This window comes from Myiozetetes cayanensis, unplaced genomic scaffold, assembly GCF_022539395.1.
Source record: "Myiozetetes cayanensis isolate MyiCay16 unplaced genomic scaffold, myiCay2020 scf26, whole genome shotgun sequence".
NCBI classification, from domain to species: domain Eukaryota; kingdom Metazoa; phylum Chordata; class Aves; order Passeriformes; family Tyrannidae; genus Myiozetetes; species Myiozetetes cayanensis.
In genome coordinates, this window is record NW_026087477.1 from 7,751,607 (window position 1) to 7,767,791 (window position 16,185).

At 51.9% G+C, this 16,185-nt stretch overlaps 1 protein-coding gene across 10 annotated transcripts in view; it reads right to left on the minus strand.

Annotated features, from left to right (window-relative positions):
- PIP5K1C (phosphatidylinositol-4-phosphate 5-kinase type 1 gamma) overlaps positions 1–16,185 on the minus strand; it is a 46,946-nt gene that overhangs the window by 8,682 nt on the left and 22,079 nt on the right. For 3 of the 10 annotated variants that reach the window (XM_050321399.1, XM_050321394.1, XM_050321393.1), the window contains exons 2-15: positions 14,629–14,660; positions 12,246–12,332; positions 11,821–11,951; positions 11,111–11,228; positions 9,099–9,251; positions 6,658–6,957; positions 5,938–6,143; positions 4,741–4,824; positions 4,227–4,275; positions 3,188–3,272; positions 2,332–2,493; positions 2,142–2,171; positions 1,243–1,384; positions 919–951 (exon numbers count right to left, since the gene is read on the minus strand). In XM_050321399.1, coding sequence (XP_050177356.1) covers positions 919–951; positions 1,243–1,384; positions 2,142–2,171; positions 2,332–2,493; positions 3,188–3,272; positions 4,227–4,275; positions 4,741–4,824; positions 5,938–6,143; positions 6,658–6,957; positions 9,099–9,251; positions 11,111–11,228; positions 11,821–11,951; positions 12,246–12,332; positions 14,629–14,660 — 1,612 coding nt within the window. The remainder of the gene's footprint in view (positions 1–918; positions 952–1,242; positions 1,385–2,141; positions 2,172–2,331; positions 2,494–3,187; positions 3,273–4,226; positions 4,276–4,740; positions 4,825–5,937; positions 6,144–6,657; positions 6,958–9,098; positions 9,252–11,110; positions 11,229–11,820; positions 11,952–12,245; positions 12,333–14,628; positions 14,661–16,185) is intronic. The other 7 variants (XM_050321400.1, XM_050321397.1, XM_050321392.1 and 4 more) reach the window with 3 other exon arrangements.

A 16,185-nucleotide genomic window follows, 5' to 3' on the forward strand; every position in this document is an offset into this window, starting at 1 on the left:
CCAGTGTATGTGGTCTAAACTCAGCAAACCACTCAAAGCTAGGAATAAGGGCAGATGTCTGTAACATGGTGCCAACTCTTGCCTTCTAAAATCCATCCCTTCCTCTGAAGCACCAAACACTGACTGCAAGGAGAGAGGATATCAGCCTGTCTGGCAGCTCCTCTGGCTACAACACATCCCAGGGCTGAGTCTCTGATGTCATTCCAAAACCTACAACACCTACACAATGTCCTGGAAAGCCAGGGCAGACCCAGCAGCACATGCAGGGTCCTCGTGCAGATCTTGCTGACATGGGTAATGGGGTCATTTTTACTGGTGTAAAACCATGCACAGTAATTCCACAATATGAGCCTCTAAATCAGACATCCCTCTGCAGCAGCAGATTTCTGTCCTCCCTTGCCCTTGGCTCTGAGCCCCCACAGGAGGGAAAAAACCTCACAGTACCTGAAAGTGCCTCAAACCCCACAGTTTCTGAAAACTGGAAGCTACTTCTGTGGGGACTGAGGATGCTCAGTCCCTCACAATGCCCCTTCCCAAACTCACACCCACCTCGCCCAGGCTGCAGGCAGAGGCTCAGAGGGGGGATGTTCCTGCTACTGGGGTTTGCTTACTCACAGGGGTCATAAAAGACCTTCCTTGACTCTGGTGCTGGCTGGGTGGGTGAATCTGGACAACTCTGTTGTTTCCCCTTCCCATCAAATAATGGTGGTATTGGCAAAGCACTCAGGGGTCTGCTTGTAGGGAAAATTCTGTGTAAGAAATGGGGATCATGTGATTGCAGAAGCAGCTCAGTATCCTGCAGAGGACAATGCCAAAATTCCCACTCAGCCTCCAAGAGATCTTTGCACAGGCATAAACATGAGGTGTCTGTGCAGCAGAGAGAAGATGAGACAAAAAGAGATGAGACCCTTTTCTCACCTGCCATCCTGCCCTGAGGAGTGTGTGCGCCTCCTGCAGAAAGAAACCAGAGGAGAAGAGTTTGAGGAGTAATTTAAGCCAGAAATCCTGCACTGTCCCCAAATCTACCTTCCCACCCCATGAGGGAGATGTTCTACTTAACAGCTGACACTTCTCCCAGCAATAATTAATCCCATCAAAGCTGTGTCTGCTTGCTCCCAGGAGAGATTTAATTAAAATCGGTCATTAGCATTCCAGAGCACAGGGCAGCCTGCCTGGATCCAGAGCATGGAGAGCAACAGCAGCCTCTCGACTCCAGGGGGAGCAGGGAATGAGTGTCCTCACCTGTACCTGGGCTGCTCAGAGGTCTCCGAAGGGGATCGCTCGGGAACAGAGAGGGATGTTGACGACAGAGTCGTGGCTATGGAGGCCGTGGTAGCTTCTTCGAAGGAAGGAGGAGTGCAGGGCAGCAGGTCTGGCCTGCCTGCTGGCCCGGGGTGAGGGCAGGAGAGAGGCAGGAAGAAGAGACAGGTCAGACACCAGCACCTCACCTACACCAGCCCTGTGTGAGGCTGTTCCAGCGTCAACCTGCACACCCACAATGGGACTGGGAACTCAAACCACAGACAGGCAGGAAGTTTAACTGGTCCATGAACTCAACAGCCTCTCCCGAGGCATCCTCTGGAGAGAGCACCACTTCTAGCATGACAGGCAGGAAACAATGCCAATGGAAGACACCTCACTGGTGACCAAAGCTGGATTAAAGGCTTGGATCACCCAGGATAAATATCCAAGTGAATTAAGAGATGAACTGAGTGCTCAGTCCCTTGCACAGGGAGCAATTCAACACCCATCCTCCAACACTCAGCTGTAAATCCAGTCAAGATGGAAGTGATGGAAAGGCAGTACAGAATCAGGCCATTCCTCTGTTTTTCAGTGGCATGATGTTGCCCCTTGTAACTGCCCAAACACTGTCATTGGAGTCCTGCAGTTCCCAGTCATCTTCCTCCCACTTTTTTTTTTTTTTTAAAGGGTGGAAAATGCAACTTTCTGATGGCTTCTGGACTACGGCTGGTGGTGCCCTTGGCAGTAGCTGCCCTGCAGCAGTGATGCAAGCGACCATTTTCACTGCACACCCACACAGTGCTACAAAGAAGGGATTTGGTCTCCTTTGATGCAGAGGTGTCGCATCAAGTACCTGTGGCAGTACCTGCTGGTGCTGCCACAAAACAACACACTCTTACCTTCTCCCCTGTCCTGGTCAGGTTTAGCACCTGCAAAGCACAGCAAGACATGCAATGAAGAGCTATCCAGTGAGGAAAGACCTGCGGTCGGAGCACAGTGGGGCACTTGCGGAGAACAGGGGAGGATCCTAAGGAACTGCTAGGAAAGAGAGGGTGAGCAGAGAGCCGGGAGCCCGAGTGGGACCATCACCTTCATCGTCCAGCGTGGGGTAGCTCCTGGCCGCCCGCAGGTCGTACTGAGTGTCGTCCTTCTCCGAGGTGAGCTGGCTGGCCGAGAATGCCGCGGTGGGCCCGGCCGCCTTCACAGCCAGCAAGGCACTGCGCCCTTTCTTCGAGGGGGAGGACTTGAGAGCTGGGGGAGAGGAGGGGGGGAGAAGATGGAACCATCAGCAGCAGCTGCTGTCACTGCAAAGGCACCTTTCCCTTCACGGGAAGAGGCTCTGCCCTCACACACACACACGGGGTCAGGTGCAGGGACAGCTCCTGGGGGGGAGCCCAAGCAGACAAAGGCAAGCTGTGACAGCCTGAGGGCTCTGCAGTTCCCAGCTTTGCTCTGTATCATGGAATCCCAGAATGGTTTGGGTTGGGAGGGACCTTAAAGCCCATCCAGTCCCACGCCTGCCATGGGCAGGGACATCTTCCACTAGACCCACCTCTAAGCCCCATCCAACCTGGCCTTGGACACTCCCAGGGATCCAGGGGCAGCCACAGCAGCTCTGGGCAAGCTGTGCCAGGGCCTCCCCACCCTCACAGGGAAGAATTTCTTCTCAATACCCCATCTAACCCTGCCCTCTGGCAGTGGGAAACCATTGCCCCTTGCCTGTATAAAAAGTTCCCTCTCCCCCCTCCTTCTAAGCCTCTTTTAGGCCCTGCAAGGGGCTCTCAGGTCTCTCTGGAGCCTTCTCTTCTCCAGGTGAACACCCCCAGCTCCCTCCACTCTGTCACAGTGGAAAACCCTGCTCAGGCTCCAGCCCAGGCTCCCCAGAAGGGCTGCAGCAGCAAGGCCGAGGTAAAGCCTCACAGCAGCTCCTGGACTCGGTACTTACAGGAATTCTTTCGGAACACCGTGTTGGTCATGAATTTGAAGAATCTCTCTGCATAAAAGCTGGGTCTGTGTACTGACACCGTGTCCTACAACAGCAAGAAACAACTGTTTAATTTGAAAATGATCCCTCAAGGCAGAATTTCTGTAACAACCAACGCAGTCTTTTTATTCCAACATTTAGCACTGATAGAGCCCTAAAATGGAAAGGCTTAACTGAAATGCTCTGATTAATGCTATAAATAACCCTGAAGCATTGCCTCTGATTGCATTTGATTATATTCTTGCTGTGATTTTATAATGGATTTTGGTGATTTTATTCCTATGTAAACTTCCTGGATTTTTAAAAATATTGGCCTGATTGCACACATGATATTTCTTTGGGCTTTGCTGGCTGCCATTCCAAGCACACCTGGATACCTCTGCATGCAACAGACACCCAAATTCAGCCAAGGGTCTCTGTACATTTGAAATATTTTTGTTTAAAATAGTAAAACAGAAGCTCTCTCTGTCATGTTCAACCATGACTTGGCATCTCCATTTTTCCTTTGCCCCGTTATTTAGGGAAGCCAGGAGATGCAATGCTGAAAAAACAGTTTCCACATCCAAGACTGTTCTTTCAGAAAGACACACCTGGCTGCTGCAGGAGAGAAGCAGCAGGGAAACACGGGAAGGGATTTACTGGTAGAGGGCTTGTCGAAGTGGAAACAGCCTGTCACCAAAGGAACAGCACAGGGCTCCTCCACCCCCCCAGGGACACACACACCTGTGCACTCCTGGTGTCACAGCGAGGAGGAGAGTGACAGATGGGAGCAGGGGAGGAAAGCTGGGAGCACGACAGCTCAACATGTGAGGAGGTGGAGTGAGTAAGGAAACCTGACTGGGAATAAGTGGCCCCACCCCGCTGTGCAGGCATGAGAGGCAAGAACTGCTCCTTCCATCAGCTGTAGCTGTGCCAGGTCAGGCACCATAAATAGCCAGGTAATGGCACCAGGTAACGCTGCCGAGGCCTGGCCAGCCCCTGCCTCTGCACAGGCACTCACCCCATCATGGACAAGGGCCTTCCAGGTGTGTTCTAGTTTCTTGATGAACCTAATTCCAGGGGAGAAGTGGAGAGAAAAAGAGACAGATTCAGGCATGTACTCTGTACTGTCACCTCTCATACCCCAACAGGGGAGAACCCGGAGCTGCCAACGATTCCTCTGTCACCAGGACTGAGCTCTCCTCCAGCACCTCCACAGTCAGGCCAGGCCTGTCAGGGAACACCACAGGGAAGGAGGAGCTGGGCTGCAAGAGGTGCAGACAATAGCCTTCCACCCCTGGAGGTATGCTTCCCATACTGAGATGGGAAACTTCTTTAGGAGCAACTCATCATCCTGGACAAATGGCTGAGTGTCCCCAGCTGTTCTAAGGACAGGGTGGAAACCCACAGCCAGCCTGGGGCAGCCTGTCTACTCCTCCTCACAGTCTCCAGGAGAGGAAAACCTCCCTGCTTTCATTTGGTATCAGAAGAGATGTTCCCCCCCTGAAAGGACAGATGACTGCCAGGTTACCCACCTGTATGACTGTAGGATATCTATGATTCCTACGTGCAGCAGGAGACGCTCTCCTTTGCCATTCACTGCTGGGATCCCTCCCATCCTGCAGGCAAAGCAGAACCTCAGAGGGTACAGCCTCAACAGAGCTCCTGTAACAGCCCAGCCCTGGGGAAGGGCCACAGCACCCCCACAGGGGGCTCTGGTGTGGGGTCAGACACATCCCAAAACCTGCGGGGTCCCTTTGTGCACAACCACGGGAGTGACCCGGCCTGGCCCCGGCTGTCCTGGGGTCACTGCCTGCATGGCCAAGCACCACTGTCACCACAGGGCCTGTGCCGTGTGGCACAGCCCTGCCTGGGCCACAAAGCCCCACGGAGTTTTTTCTGTGCTCCTTTATTCTGGGGATCAGGTTATGTATCAGGTCAGTGAGAGCTGTCTGCCAGCAGGGCAGCAAACCCTTGAGGACGAGGGTATTTCCAGTCCCATCCACACAAATATCATCCTGCCAAAGGTGCAGCAACCACCAGCACCAGCACGCAACCAAAGCACACGGGTACCAGGCAGGCCACTGCAATTAATGATGCTGCATGAAAGACTGGGAATACCACAGTATTATCTCAGTTCCACCAGGACTGATCCTCCTTCAAACACAGGGCAGATGGTTTCAGACAGCAACAAACAGCAACCTCCACCATTCCTTAGCAAGCCTGGTCCACAGAGCTTGGGACACAGGCACAGAGCCTGGGATACAGGCACAGAGCCTCAGATGGGGCACAGCACAGGACAGGTTTGGGGCAACCCACTGCTGTCTGCTGACCCCACTGGGATGGCCTCAGGGAACTGGCTGGAATTCCAAAGGTGGCAGTGATGGAGAGCAAACTCCAAGCTCCTGGGGACAGGCTGATCCCTACTTCTGCTCCAGTATTTGGGTGCTGAACTAGAACTGAGCTTGTGCCTCCTCCCCAGACCACAGGTGGATGTTTAGAGGCTGTCACACAAGCTGACAACCCACGGCCTGGCCTAAGCAGAGAAACTGCTGTGAAGCCAGAACCTTACAGAACCATTTCCCAGCTTCCCCCTTTCCCACTGGCAGCACTACCATAACCCCAGGGGAGCTGCCCCCTCGAACACTTCCTGGGGGCCTCATCGGGGCTCTCCCACTGCAGCTCCCCCTCCTCCCCTCCCAGCAGCACAGGGGAGCCGAGGTTTCACCCACGTGTCGTCGGTGTCGATGGCCTCGCCCCGGGCAGCCCCTCCCTGGATGGACTCCATGGCTGTGGAGTACAGGGCCTTCTGCCCCACGGGCCGCTTCTCGTCCGACGTGCTGTGGGCTCCCTCGGCCAGCTGCTCCCGCTCCTGCTGGTCTATGTTATGAACCCCAAGCAGGAGGCTGTAGTCCATGATTTTAAAACTTTCCAATACCTACAGGTCAATGTTGAGTTTAAGAACAAAGAATAAACCGTATCAAGCCAGCAGTTCAAATACAGCACAGATCCCAAAGCATGGAACAGCCCGTCCACATTCCCACTAACAATTCCTTTGCCAGATCCTGAAAGTTTCTGAACCAACAGTCACCTCTGGGCTTGACTGCACAGAGTTTGGCCGTCCCACAATTACCCCAAATGTCTGAAGACTCGCAAACAACATTTATATCTGCTGCACACTGATTGGGAAAATGTATTTAGTTCCAGCAGAGCAGCTACAAGTGGAGCAGGCTGCCACAGTGTGATGCACCAGGTAAAGGAACACAGCCTTGACCCACAGAGGCTGCCATGAGATCCAACTCCATGGCTTGGCTTTCAGGGAGAAGGGCAGGAGAAGTGATTGATGCTGCTCTGGGGTTAGCAGATTACCAAGGTTCTCAACCACTGCTCCTCCTCACGCTTGAGAGCCACAGAGTTCCCTTCCCCTGCTCCCCAGGCTGCCCCTTCCTTACCAGACAGTCTCGCTGCAACGTCTTCACCAGAGCACTGAAGGTGTCTGCATCCAACATCAGGCCCTCAGGCATGTCCTGGATGAAGTCCAGATCCTTGTACGTAGGGCTGGACTTCTCTTTTTCCTTCTTGGATGCCCGGCGTTTGTAGGTTGAGCCTTTGAGGTCGAATTTCAGGTGCATCTTCACCACTCGAGGCAGGATGTTGTTCATCACCACCACGCGGATGTTTTTGCCCCCGGACTGAACGCAGTACAGTCCGTAAAACTTGGGTAGCAGAGTCCGGGGGTTCTGGTTCAGATTCTGCAGCAGGGGTGGAAAAAAGCACAGAGGAAGGTCATTTGGGTAGAAAATTCCTGCTCGCCTCACCACAAAGCACGTCGACAGGTCTTGGAACAGCTGGACTTGGGGCTCTTTGCCCAGAGATTTTCTGAACTTTACAGGGGCTCAGTGTACACATTTGACAAACTCCTGCATTTCAGTGGCTTTAGGATCTGAAAATACAGGGACTGAGATGCTCAGCACTCTCTGGGCAAACCACCAGGTCCGGAAATTCCCTGCTTTCCCCAAGAACACCAGCTAAAAAAGGGAAACCAAACTGGGAGAGAAATAAACACAATAAGTGGGAGCTTCAAGTTTAAAAATAACAGCTCTCTTGATCTCTTCACAAGTGTCAGAATCAAGAGCCGTTCTCTGGCCCAGAATAAACCAGGGACAGGATTATTTTTTTAAACAAAACAACATAAATTTTCTCCTCCTGTTGCAGAGTTGCTTTATAAAGCAGTCAGCCAGAGAGCACGGATATCCTGCTCTGCTAGCATCCTTTTTTAGGCAGCAGTATGATTAGGAATGACATGACAGGCAGGATTTGCTTGTTCAGCTTTGGGCACGTTTGGGAAGGAAGCAGAACATCTCTGCACACTACAGCAGGAAGGACAGACCTGACAGGTTCTGACAGATGGCAAAAGCGTGACTGTATCAACATTTCATTCCCTTCTCATCTCACCCACCTGGGCACATCAGTGAGCCCTCTTTGAGAGGGCCAAAAGCAGCAGAGGCAGGTAAAACAAATGCAATAGCTTTAAAGTAACTCAGGATGAAACCACTCTGTTTCCTTTCCCTGACTCCTTCCATGTGGATGGTTCCCCAGGAATTTCTCCCTGGCCTGGCTGTCACTTACACACAGACAGCCCATGACCTCTCCCTTGGGTAAATTTTCCCCAGTAAATACCAAGTGAGAAAAGGATTTTCACAAAACCAGTGTAGGCTCACACAAATCCACGGCACCAGGCATGCAGGTGGAGCAGCAGCATTGCTTCCCATCACCTCCTCCTCGACATCTCCACAACAAACAAATCCTTGCGTGGTTCTGACTGAACTTCAGAGCCCTCATTCATAAAGCTGGAGCCTCCTGCACAGTTGTGCAGGTAGACAGCTCCTGATTCCTACACCAAAACAGCGGCTTTGGGTCCAATTTACTTTCACTCAACTCAAGTCTCTGGGTCTCAGTGTCTTGCTTTGCCAGCCCCAAGATTTAGGTAGCAGCTCTCTGCAGGACTGATGTGCAATGCTGGCTGTACTGTGGGGGCCTTCAGCTTGGAACTGCAGCCAGTGGGAGCCAGGGCAACCAGCAGCTGCCTCCAGAGTAACTGCCAAACAGAAGCAATGGGGGAGATCCAGGGCCAGCAGTGGTTTCCTCACAAAATCAAGGTGGTTATTGTCTGGAGAAAAGAGGCTCAGGGGGACTTTCTCACTTTCTCTGACTCCCTGACAGGAGGGGGAAGCTGAGGGAAGTTGGGCTCTGCTCCCAGGGAACAAGGGACAGGAGAAGAGGGAATGGTTTCAAGTTGTGCCAGGGGAGGTTTAGGTTGGATGCTGGGGGAAATTTCCATGGAAAGGGTTGTCAAGCATTGGAACGGGCTTGGTGGTGGAGCCACCATCCCTGGAAGGGTTCAAAAAACATGTGAATGTGGCACTTGGGGACATGGTTTAATGGTGAACATGGTGGTGGTGCTGGGCTGATGGTTGGACTTGATGATCTTAAAGATCTTTTCCAACCTTACCAGTTCTATGATTCTGTGATTGCTGTCAACAGCCATCCCCAAATCCAGGCTGGGGCAGATACACAGTGCCAAGTGAAGAGGAACAAACTAGTGCTGGAAAAAGGACACCCAGAAACACCCATCTGGGAAGCCATTTTGAGGCCAGAACACACCTCCAAGCTATGCCACAATTATCTGCCTCACATTTACCCACAGAGTGTACAAATAACCAGCAGAATTTGTGCTTCTGGGACTGGCCTTGTGACGTGCTGTTAACACTGTCCCTGGCAGGGGGACAGGCCACAAGACACCCAGGTGGAGGACATGCCCCGTGAGATGGTCTGGACAGAAAAGCTACCAGGACAAACCCAAGCCAGGCCCGAGGTGCTGGGTGATACACACCATGTAGTAGCCAGGAAGGAGCTTCTGTAGGAATTCAGCTTCCTTGTGCATCACAGTTTTTATGATGAATTCATCGTCGCTGGTGACGTAGAAGAGGGAGCCGCTGGCCCCGGGGTTGGACAGCTCGATCAGAGGCTCGTTACACAACGAATACTGGGGGGGAGAGCAAAAAAAGGTGATGTTTTATCCCCTCCTTATTGCAGATTGAGTTCTACACCCTCAAGGGCCTTCCCCAGCATGCTGTCTCCCTGGGAGATCCAGGGGTAGCACAGCTCAAGTGAGAACTATTTTCATTATAGGTTAGGTCTGAGCAGCCAAGCTGACGGACAATTTACAATTAGAGACCAAGACTGCAGCTCAGAGCATCCCAACTGTTCAGAATCCAGCTAATCATGTGCTTTCAGGAACATTCAGCCTTCCTAATGACATCTTATCTGCTCCCATTGTGCCTGCACGCACGTATCACATTCAGGCTCTCCCAGTACATCCCCGCACGCGCAGATGGACACGGGATTTTCGGAAAGCAGACAATCTGCTCAGGGAACCACGTCTCACCGTGCTGGAGGGAACACCACGCGCTGGCTGCTCTCAGCAGCCTCCCCTGGCCGTGTGCTCCCCTGCTCCAGAGGATTTTTACGGTCACACCTCACCCCCTCATGTGCTGGGAACATGTGAAAAGTCTTAGCTGAGGTTTGCAGCCAAGGGGGATCGGCTCTGTGCAAGCTCAGCAAGGCAGCTGAGCTGGGGGGACGTTTCCAGCCATCAGGATGCAAACAGCAGGTCCTCAAAAGAGGACATGCCCAGGAGCAGGGGAAAAAAAAAGGAGAAAGCACAAGCAGCTGGACTTTGCAGCTCAGAGCCCACCCAGGTACCTGTGGGGGTCAGGGAGGTTCAGGGCAGGATCACAGAGCTGCCCAGCGAGAGGGGAGGTGGGGAGAGGGAGCTGGGGGGAGAAAGGAGCTGATCAGAGCAATAAATTAAATGTTCATCATTATGTACTGAAAACAGATTTCAGCTCTGCATGGACTAACAATCTAAGACTTGATCAAGTTAATCATCTCATGCATAATTAAAGGCATTTGCTGCTCTGGTAGGCAAGAGACAATCAGGGGACGCAGAAACAACAAATCAGAGCTGTGACCTTTGCAAGTGAGGCAAGGCAGCCTCCTTGCCCTCCCGAGTTCTGAACTTGGCTGGCACAGGGGGGAATCACCACCACCCTTACACCAGGCGCTGGCAGAGGTTTGTTTCACTGGCAGGTGTTCAGCTACAACCACCCCTGTCTACAGGTGAAGTCAGACAAAAAGGGCTGTTCCAAAAGGGAGGGTGTGCACTCCTGGATGTGTTTCCTTCCCCAGTTCACACAGAACAGGACGTCACATACAGGCAAGGGCCCAAATTCAACCCCATTGCACTCCAAGCTTGTACTCCAAGGTATTTGAAAACCAGCCTTTCCAGCTCTGAGGAGCTTTCAGAGCACAAGAACAAGCTGTGTTTTATTCCGTCTTTGTAAGATGATTAAAATAACTACATTCACATTGCTCTCGAGTGAGTACACAAGGAAAAATTCCCATCTTTGTCCTCAGAGCCCCAGGGGACATTACAGGGTCGCACCCAGCAGAACACAACTCCTCTGGCTTGTAAACACAGTGAGTTATTGTTACCACAAGGAGCAGAGAGGGAAGCCCATTGCAGGGTTTACACAGCTCACAGTGTGCAGGTCACTGCTTCCCTCCAGAGCAGCCCGGCAGCTGCCACTCAGCAAACCCTGACTGAGAATCAAGCAGTGGGTTGGGTGGAGAGGGACCTTAAATCCCATTCAGTCCCACCCCCTGCCATGGGGACCTTCCACCAGCCCATGTTGCTCCAAGACCCATCCAACCTGGCCTTGCACACTTGCAGGGATGGGGCAGCCACATCTGCTCTGGGCACCCTGTGCCAGGGCCTCCCCACCCCCATGGTAAAGGCAGATAAACAAGGAAAGACAGAGAAATCCAAAAATATATCCATACCAAATAATCATCTGGACGAATCCCAAAGAGCTCTCGGAAGTACCGGAAAGCCACCGGGGCATAGGTCTTGAACCTGAAGTCGGCGTAGTGGTGAGCTGGGGTGAGGTTACTGCCCTCGCTGCACAGAACACACACAGGGCCTCTGTTACCACCCACCACACATCCACAGTCACACCAACACTACTGGGGGTATTAAGGATGAACTGAGCCTTCCAAAAAGACATCTCTGGAACAACAACAACCTTGTGTCTGTGGCAGGACAACAGGAAAGCAGGTTTTACATTATCTGCCAAAATCTATTTCCAGAGAGTGAAGGAACAGCCTCTTGCCAAGGAGAATATATTTACATAGAGAATATAGCTTTTATGGGCTTTGTTTATTCACAGTTAAAGAGCTCCCAGAAGGAGTTTCTTCCATCTCAAAAACTGTATAATTTCATGAAAGAAATTCTAGATGGACAGGTAGAAAGACAAGCACGTAGGAAGGGTAACAAACTTGAGCACACAGAACTGCTTCCCTGTGCTTCCCTACAAGCCAGTGCACTGCAGAATCCAACACTTCCCACTGCTCTGTTTGTGTGTCATGGTGCAGATTTAAAACATTCAGAGCATCCAACTCTGATCTAAAGACAGATGGAAGCCCTCTTGAAAAATCAGTGAGAAAAAGAAAGAACTCATCTGTTCGTTCGTTCTTTTTCCCTTCTCTTTTACCTTGGGAAAAAAATGCTCTCCACCACATAGAAGTCCTGCATCAGGACATCTCTCTCTGGCTTGGAGCTCAGATTGCCCACAGTATATCCAATCCCCAGCTGGATGGCCCCCTTCAGAGTGGATGACGTGGTCTGGCAGAAGGAAAAGAGCAGTCAGTGAGCATTTCACAGGAGACTATGGCAATAACATCCCCTGTATTTACAACACAGTCATGTCTGTGACTTCTGTGGGGTTGTCTCGGGCACTACACACTGCTAACCAAGTTCATCCAGCTGCTGAAGAGATGGATTAGGGCTCCAGGTTTGCTGTTTGCATGATTGTGCTGTCCAGGGGTGCTGCATAAAACCTCAATCAGATTGGTAACTATTGGCCCCAACTTCTCTCAGCCCACCCTTGGCTGCCACTCCCACTCCCCAAACCCAAACCTTTTTGTAGGTGGTTTCCCCAGAAGCATCCACGCTCCGATGGCCAATCTTCTTTCCTTGGCCAGGCTGTCCTGGCACAGACGGGCCCTGCAGGGAGAGCAGGAGGGTGAGGATCAGGGCAGGGGCTGAGCTGCCACCAAGCACACCCAGAGCAGCACAGGCACAGCCACACTCCCAGCTGTACCGCACACAGGGATCACTGCACTGCTGGAGAAACCCCTGCAGAGTGCCTACAGGTGCAACTGGCACTTGCAAACTTCACACAAGGCTGTTTGAGTTATCCTTCCACCCCTCAAGAGTTCGAATAGCAACACTCCACCTGACACCCCCACTGCTCCCTGGGCAGAGCCCTCGGCAAAGATGCCAAACTTGGAAAAGATCCAGCTCCCAACATCCCCCTGGTGCTTGACTGTGGTTTCCCATTGATTTACAACAGTGATGTATTAAATCAAACAGCCAGAGAGGTTTATTCTTAAGAACTCCATGCCCTCAGGTGTCACACCCACACCTCACATTTCAATGGAGAGATCAGAGGCAGCTGATGGGGACAGCCCAGCCCTGCTCCCACCAAGATAATTCAGTCAGCAAGATCTCAGAAGTCTACAGTTCCAAGGCCGAGTCCACGTGGGATGAACCACAGGAATGGCTCTTCCACAAGTTTTGCAAAGAGTTCACAGAAAGGCTATAGGCTGCCAGCACTTCAGGGTGACAACAAACCTGCTCCTGTCCCCTTCTCCTCTCCTGTCTGAGTCTGCCCAGGCCTTTCCTTGCCAACCCAGGAGGGAGCAGATGGTGGCTGCTCCCTTTAACAACCCAATGGAACCATGTTTTGGGAAGTTCTGTGCAGCTCCTTTTGCAGCCCTGGGTGTAGGGACTCCCTACTCCATCACCAGGCAACATTTCACCCACTCCCAGGCTCTCTGCCAGTCGATCCCAGTGGATCCCAGAGCCCAGCAGGCAGCTAGAACTGCTGGTGAGCCACCAGCACCATTTTGGGGTTTGCTACATTGCAGAACAGCTTTGGATCTTCCTTTGAGCAGCACAGAGGGAGATCCAAGGTCACTTCCCAAGTGGCACTGTTCTATCCCCGTCCATCTCGAGTGCTGCACAGGCCCAGCTCTGAACCGATGGCTCCAGCAGACAACGGATCATTTTGCTCAGACTAAGAAGTTCTTTGTGCTTTAGCTTTTAATCAAGAGCCTGCAGCTATTTCTGGTCAAACTGCTTGTCCTTCTCGTACTAAGGGGCAGTCTGAGTTCTTTCTCCTTCAAAAATCCCATTTCCTAGTCTGATTAGCACAGCCAGCCTTGCTCCCGAGCACTCCTTTTCCCAGCAGCTGGCATCAGCTTATCCTCTCCTTCCAGCCTCCACCCAGCATGCTGGATCCAACTCCACACAAGCTTCAGCTGTGCCATCCTGCCTCCCCAGCGGCTCATCATCATCCTCACAACGTGATGAACAGACACAGGCAGAGGGGAGGGACAGCCAGCCTAGAACTGCACTGACAAAGCCTCTTCCAGCCTCTTGCTCTGCCTGTGGCTGTTTCCAGGGCAAGAAAAAGTGGGGCTATTTGTGCACTGAATCAAGCAACCAACTTCCCCAGAAGTTGAGCTTCCTACTACACATATTTCTGGGGAGGCACAGAAGAATCAAGTGTCGCGTTCCTGGCATTTTTTACGGGAAGATTTTGCTATTCTTGTGTACAGATGCTCATCATCCCAGGTGAGGAATGGGAAGGGGGATGTCAGAAAGTTTGATCCAATGAAAATCATTTGAACATGATGCTCTAAACTGAGAGTGTGGGCTTCAGGGAACAGCTTTCAGGCACAGAGCCTCCTACTAGATTCCCTGCTGCCAACTGTGGGGAGTTTTGCTCCAGAAGGTAACAGTGACTCACAACCTGTGACCTGGAATATCTCTGAGAGAAGATCGGTCCCTGGAGATGTTTCCCCTCTTTTAGTGCTCAACAAATCACAGCCTCCCTGACTCGCTCCCAGGAGTGGGTGAGACCCAACACAGAGCCCTGAGATTCCCAAAATGCAGATTCTCCACGTCCTGGGTGCCCTGAGCCACCAGTGTGCAGGCATCGTGGATCATGCAGCTAAAATCGGCCACATGATGGGCACAACCCCTCCACACCCCCTCTGTGCCCGTGGTGATGCCAACACAGGGACCCTGGAGACCTGCCACTAATTTCATTACTTCCAAATAAAGAGATATTAAATTTTCAGTCATCTCATGCGTATCACGAAATCTAGTTTTGATAAAAAAACAAACCAACCAACCCAACCCAAACCAAAAAAGGCAAGCAGAAGTGTTTTCTGGAGCTCTGTGTTCTCCTTTCTCCACACAGGACTGTCAAGCCCAGCTTTACAAAGCTCACCTCAGTTATGGCTGTCTTCTTTGGGGCCAGACCTGCAGAGAGAAGGGAAGAGGATCAGGAAAAGGAGGGACATCAGGAAAAAAATCCAACAACCCAACCACTAAAGCTCCAAGAAAATGGCCTCGATGTCTTTTCAAGCCAGACAGCCTTCAGAGCAGCTGGCTTTGTTTGGTTTTCAGCTTCAGCTAGTGCAGGAATCTGAAGGTACAGGAGTCACCCAAACAATTTCACATTCAGAAGCACAAAAATGCACATTTTTTCCTAGCAAAAACATTTCCTAGAGGCATCAGCAGAGAGTTCTCACAAATCCCTGCTGCCCCATTAAGCAATGGGTCCACACTGTGCTGGAGAGTCAGTCTGCACAAGCCCAGGGAGACACTCCTGAAGCCGCTTTCCAGCCACTCAGTAGGCACTTGACAAACTATATTGATAATTGAATCTATTTATAGAATCCAATGTCCAAATATATCACACAAATGAACGCATCATTTATCTTTACTGCTGCCTTGGGAGAAGCCACTGCTGCTGCATTACAGCCAACGGTGAAAATTAGGGTTTGCCTCAAGCTCTTAGATACATAATCAGAGCTGGAAACACAGGCCCAAACCCTGTGACACGAGGACATCTCCCTTTCTTAGAAGATGGCCTAATTTCACAAGAGGCCATGGAGTGGAGCTTTGAGTGCTCTACTCACCAGGGGTATCTACACTCAAACTGGGGGTGGTCCTTCTCCAGGGAGAGTGGACGTCCTCCAGCCCTCCTGGCTGGAGAGCAGGAAGAGCCCCAGAGGATCCAGCCAAATTTCTGCTGCTCCAGCATCTCCTCCACTGTGACAATGGTCTACCTGGGGTACCTGCTCAGCCCCCTCGAAGACCAGCAGCAATGCTGCTTCAGGGCTTGTTTCAGAAGGAGCCTGAGCAAGAAGTTGGGCATAACTTCAGTGCCTGAAGGGGCTCCAGGAGAGCTGGAGAGGGCCTGCAGTGACAGGACAAGGGGGAATGGCTTCCCACTGACAGAGGACAGGGTTGGATGGGATATTGGGAAGGAATTGTTGGCTGTGAGGGTGGGGAGGCCCTGGCACAGGTTGCCCAGAGCAGCTGTGGCTGCCCCTGGATCCTTGGGAGTGTCCAAGGCCAGGCTGGATGGGGCTTGGAGCACCCTGGGCTGGTGGAAGGTGTCCCTGCCCATGGCAGGGGGTGGCACTGGATGGGCTTTAAGGTCCCTTCCAACCCAAACCATTTGTGATTCGATGATAACGGGAGCACAATGTTCTGCAGATGACAACACCACCAGGAACGTGTGTGACTCAGTCAGATTTTGGGAAATATTTCAGACACTTCAGACATGGAAGCAAATAAACAACAAACCCAAAAACATTGCTCTGTTTTAAACTGTGCTCCCAGTGCCTGAGTTCTGCCTCAAGAGCAGAATCACAGGACTGCAGTGGTCTGCAATCCCACCGCCTGCACTGCACAATCCCATCTCAGACAGGAGGACGGCAGTGAGTAGAGCGGGATCCTGAGGGGGCAGAGCAGCTCCCCTGTGTCACCCCCCTGG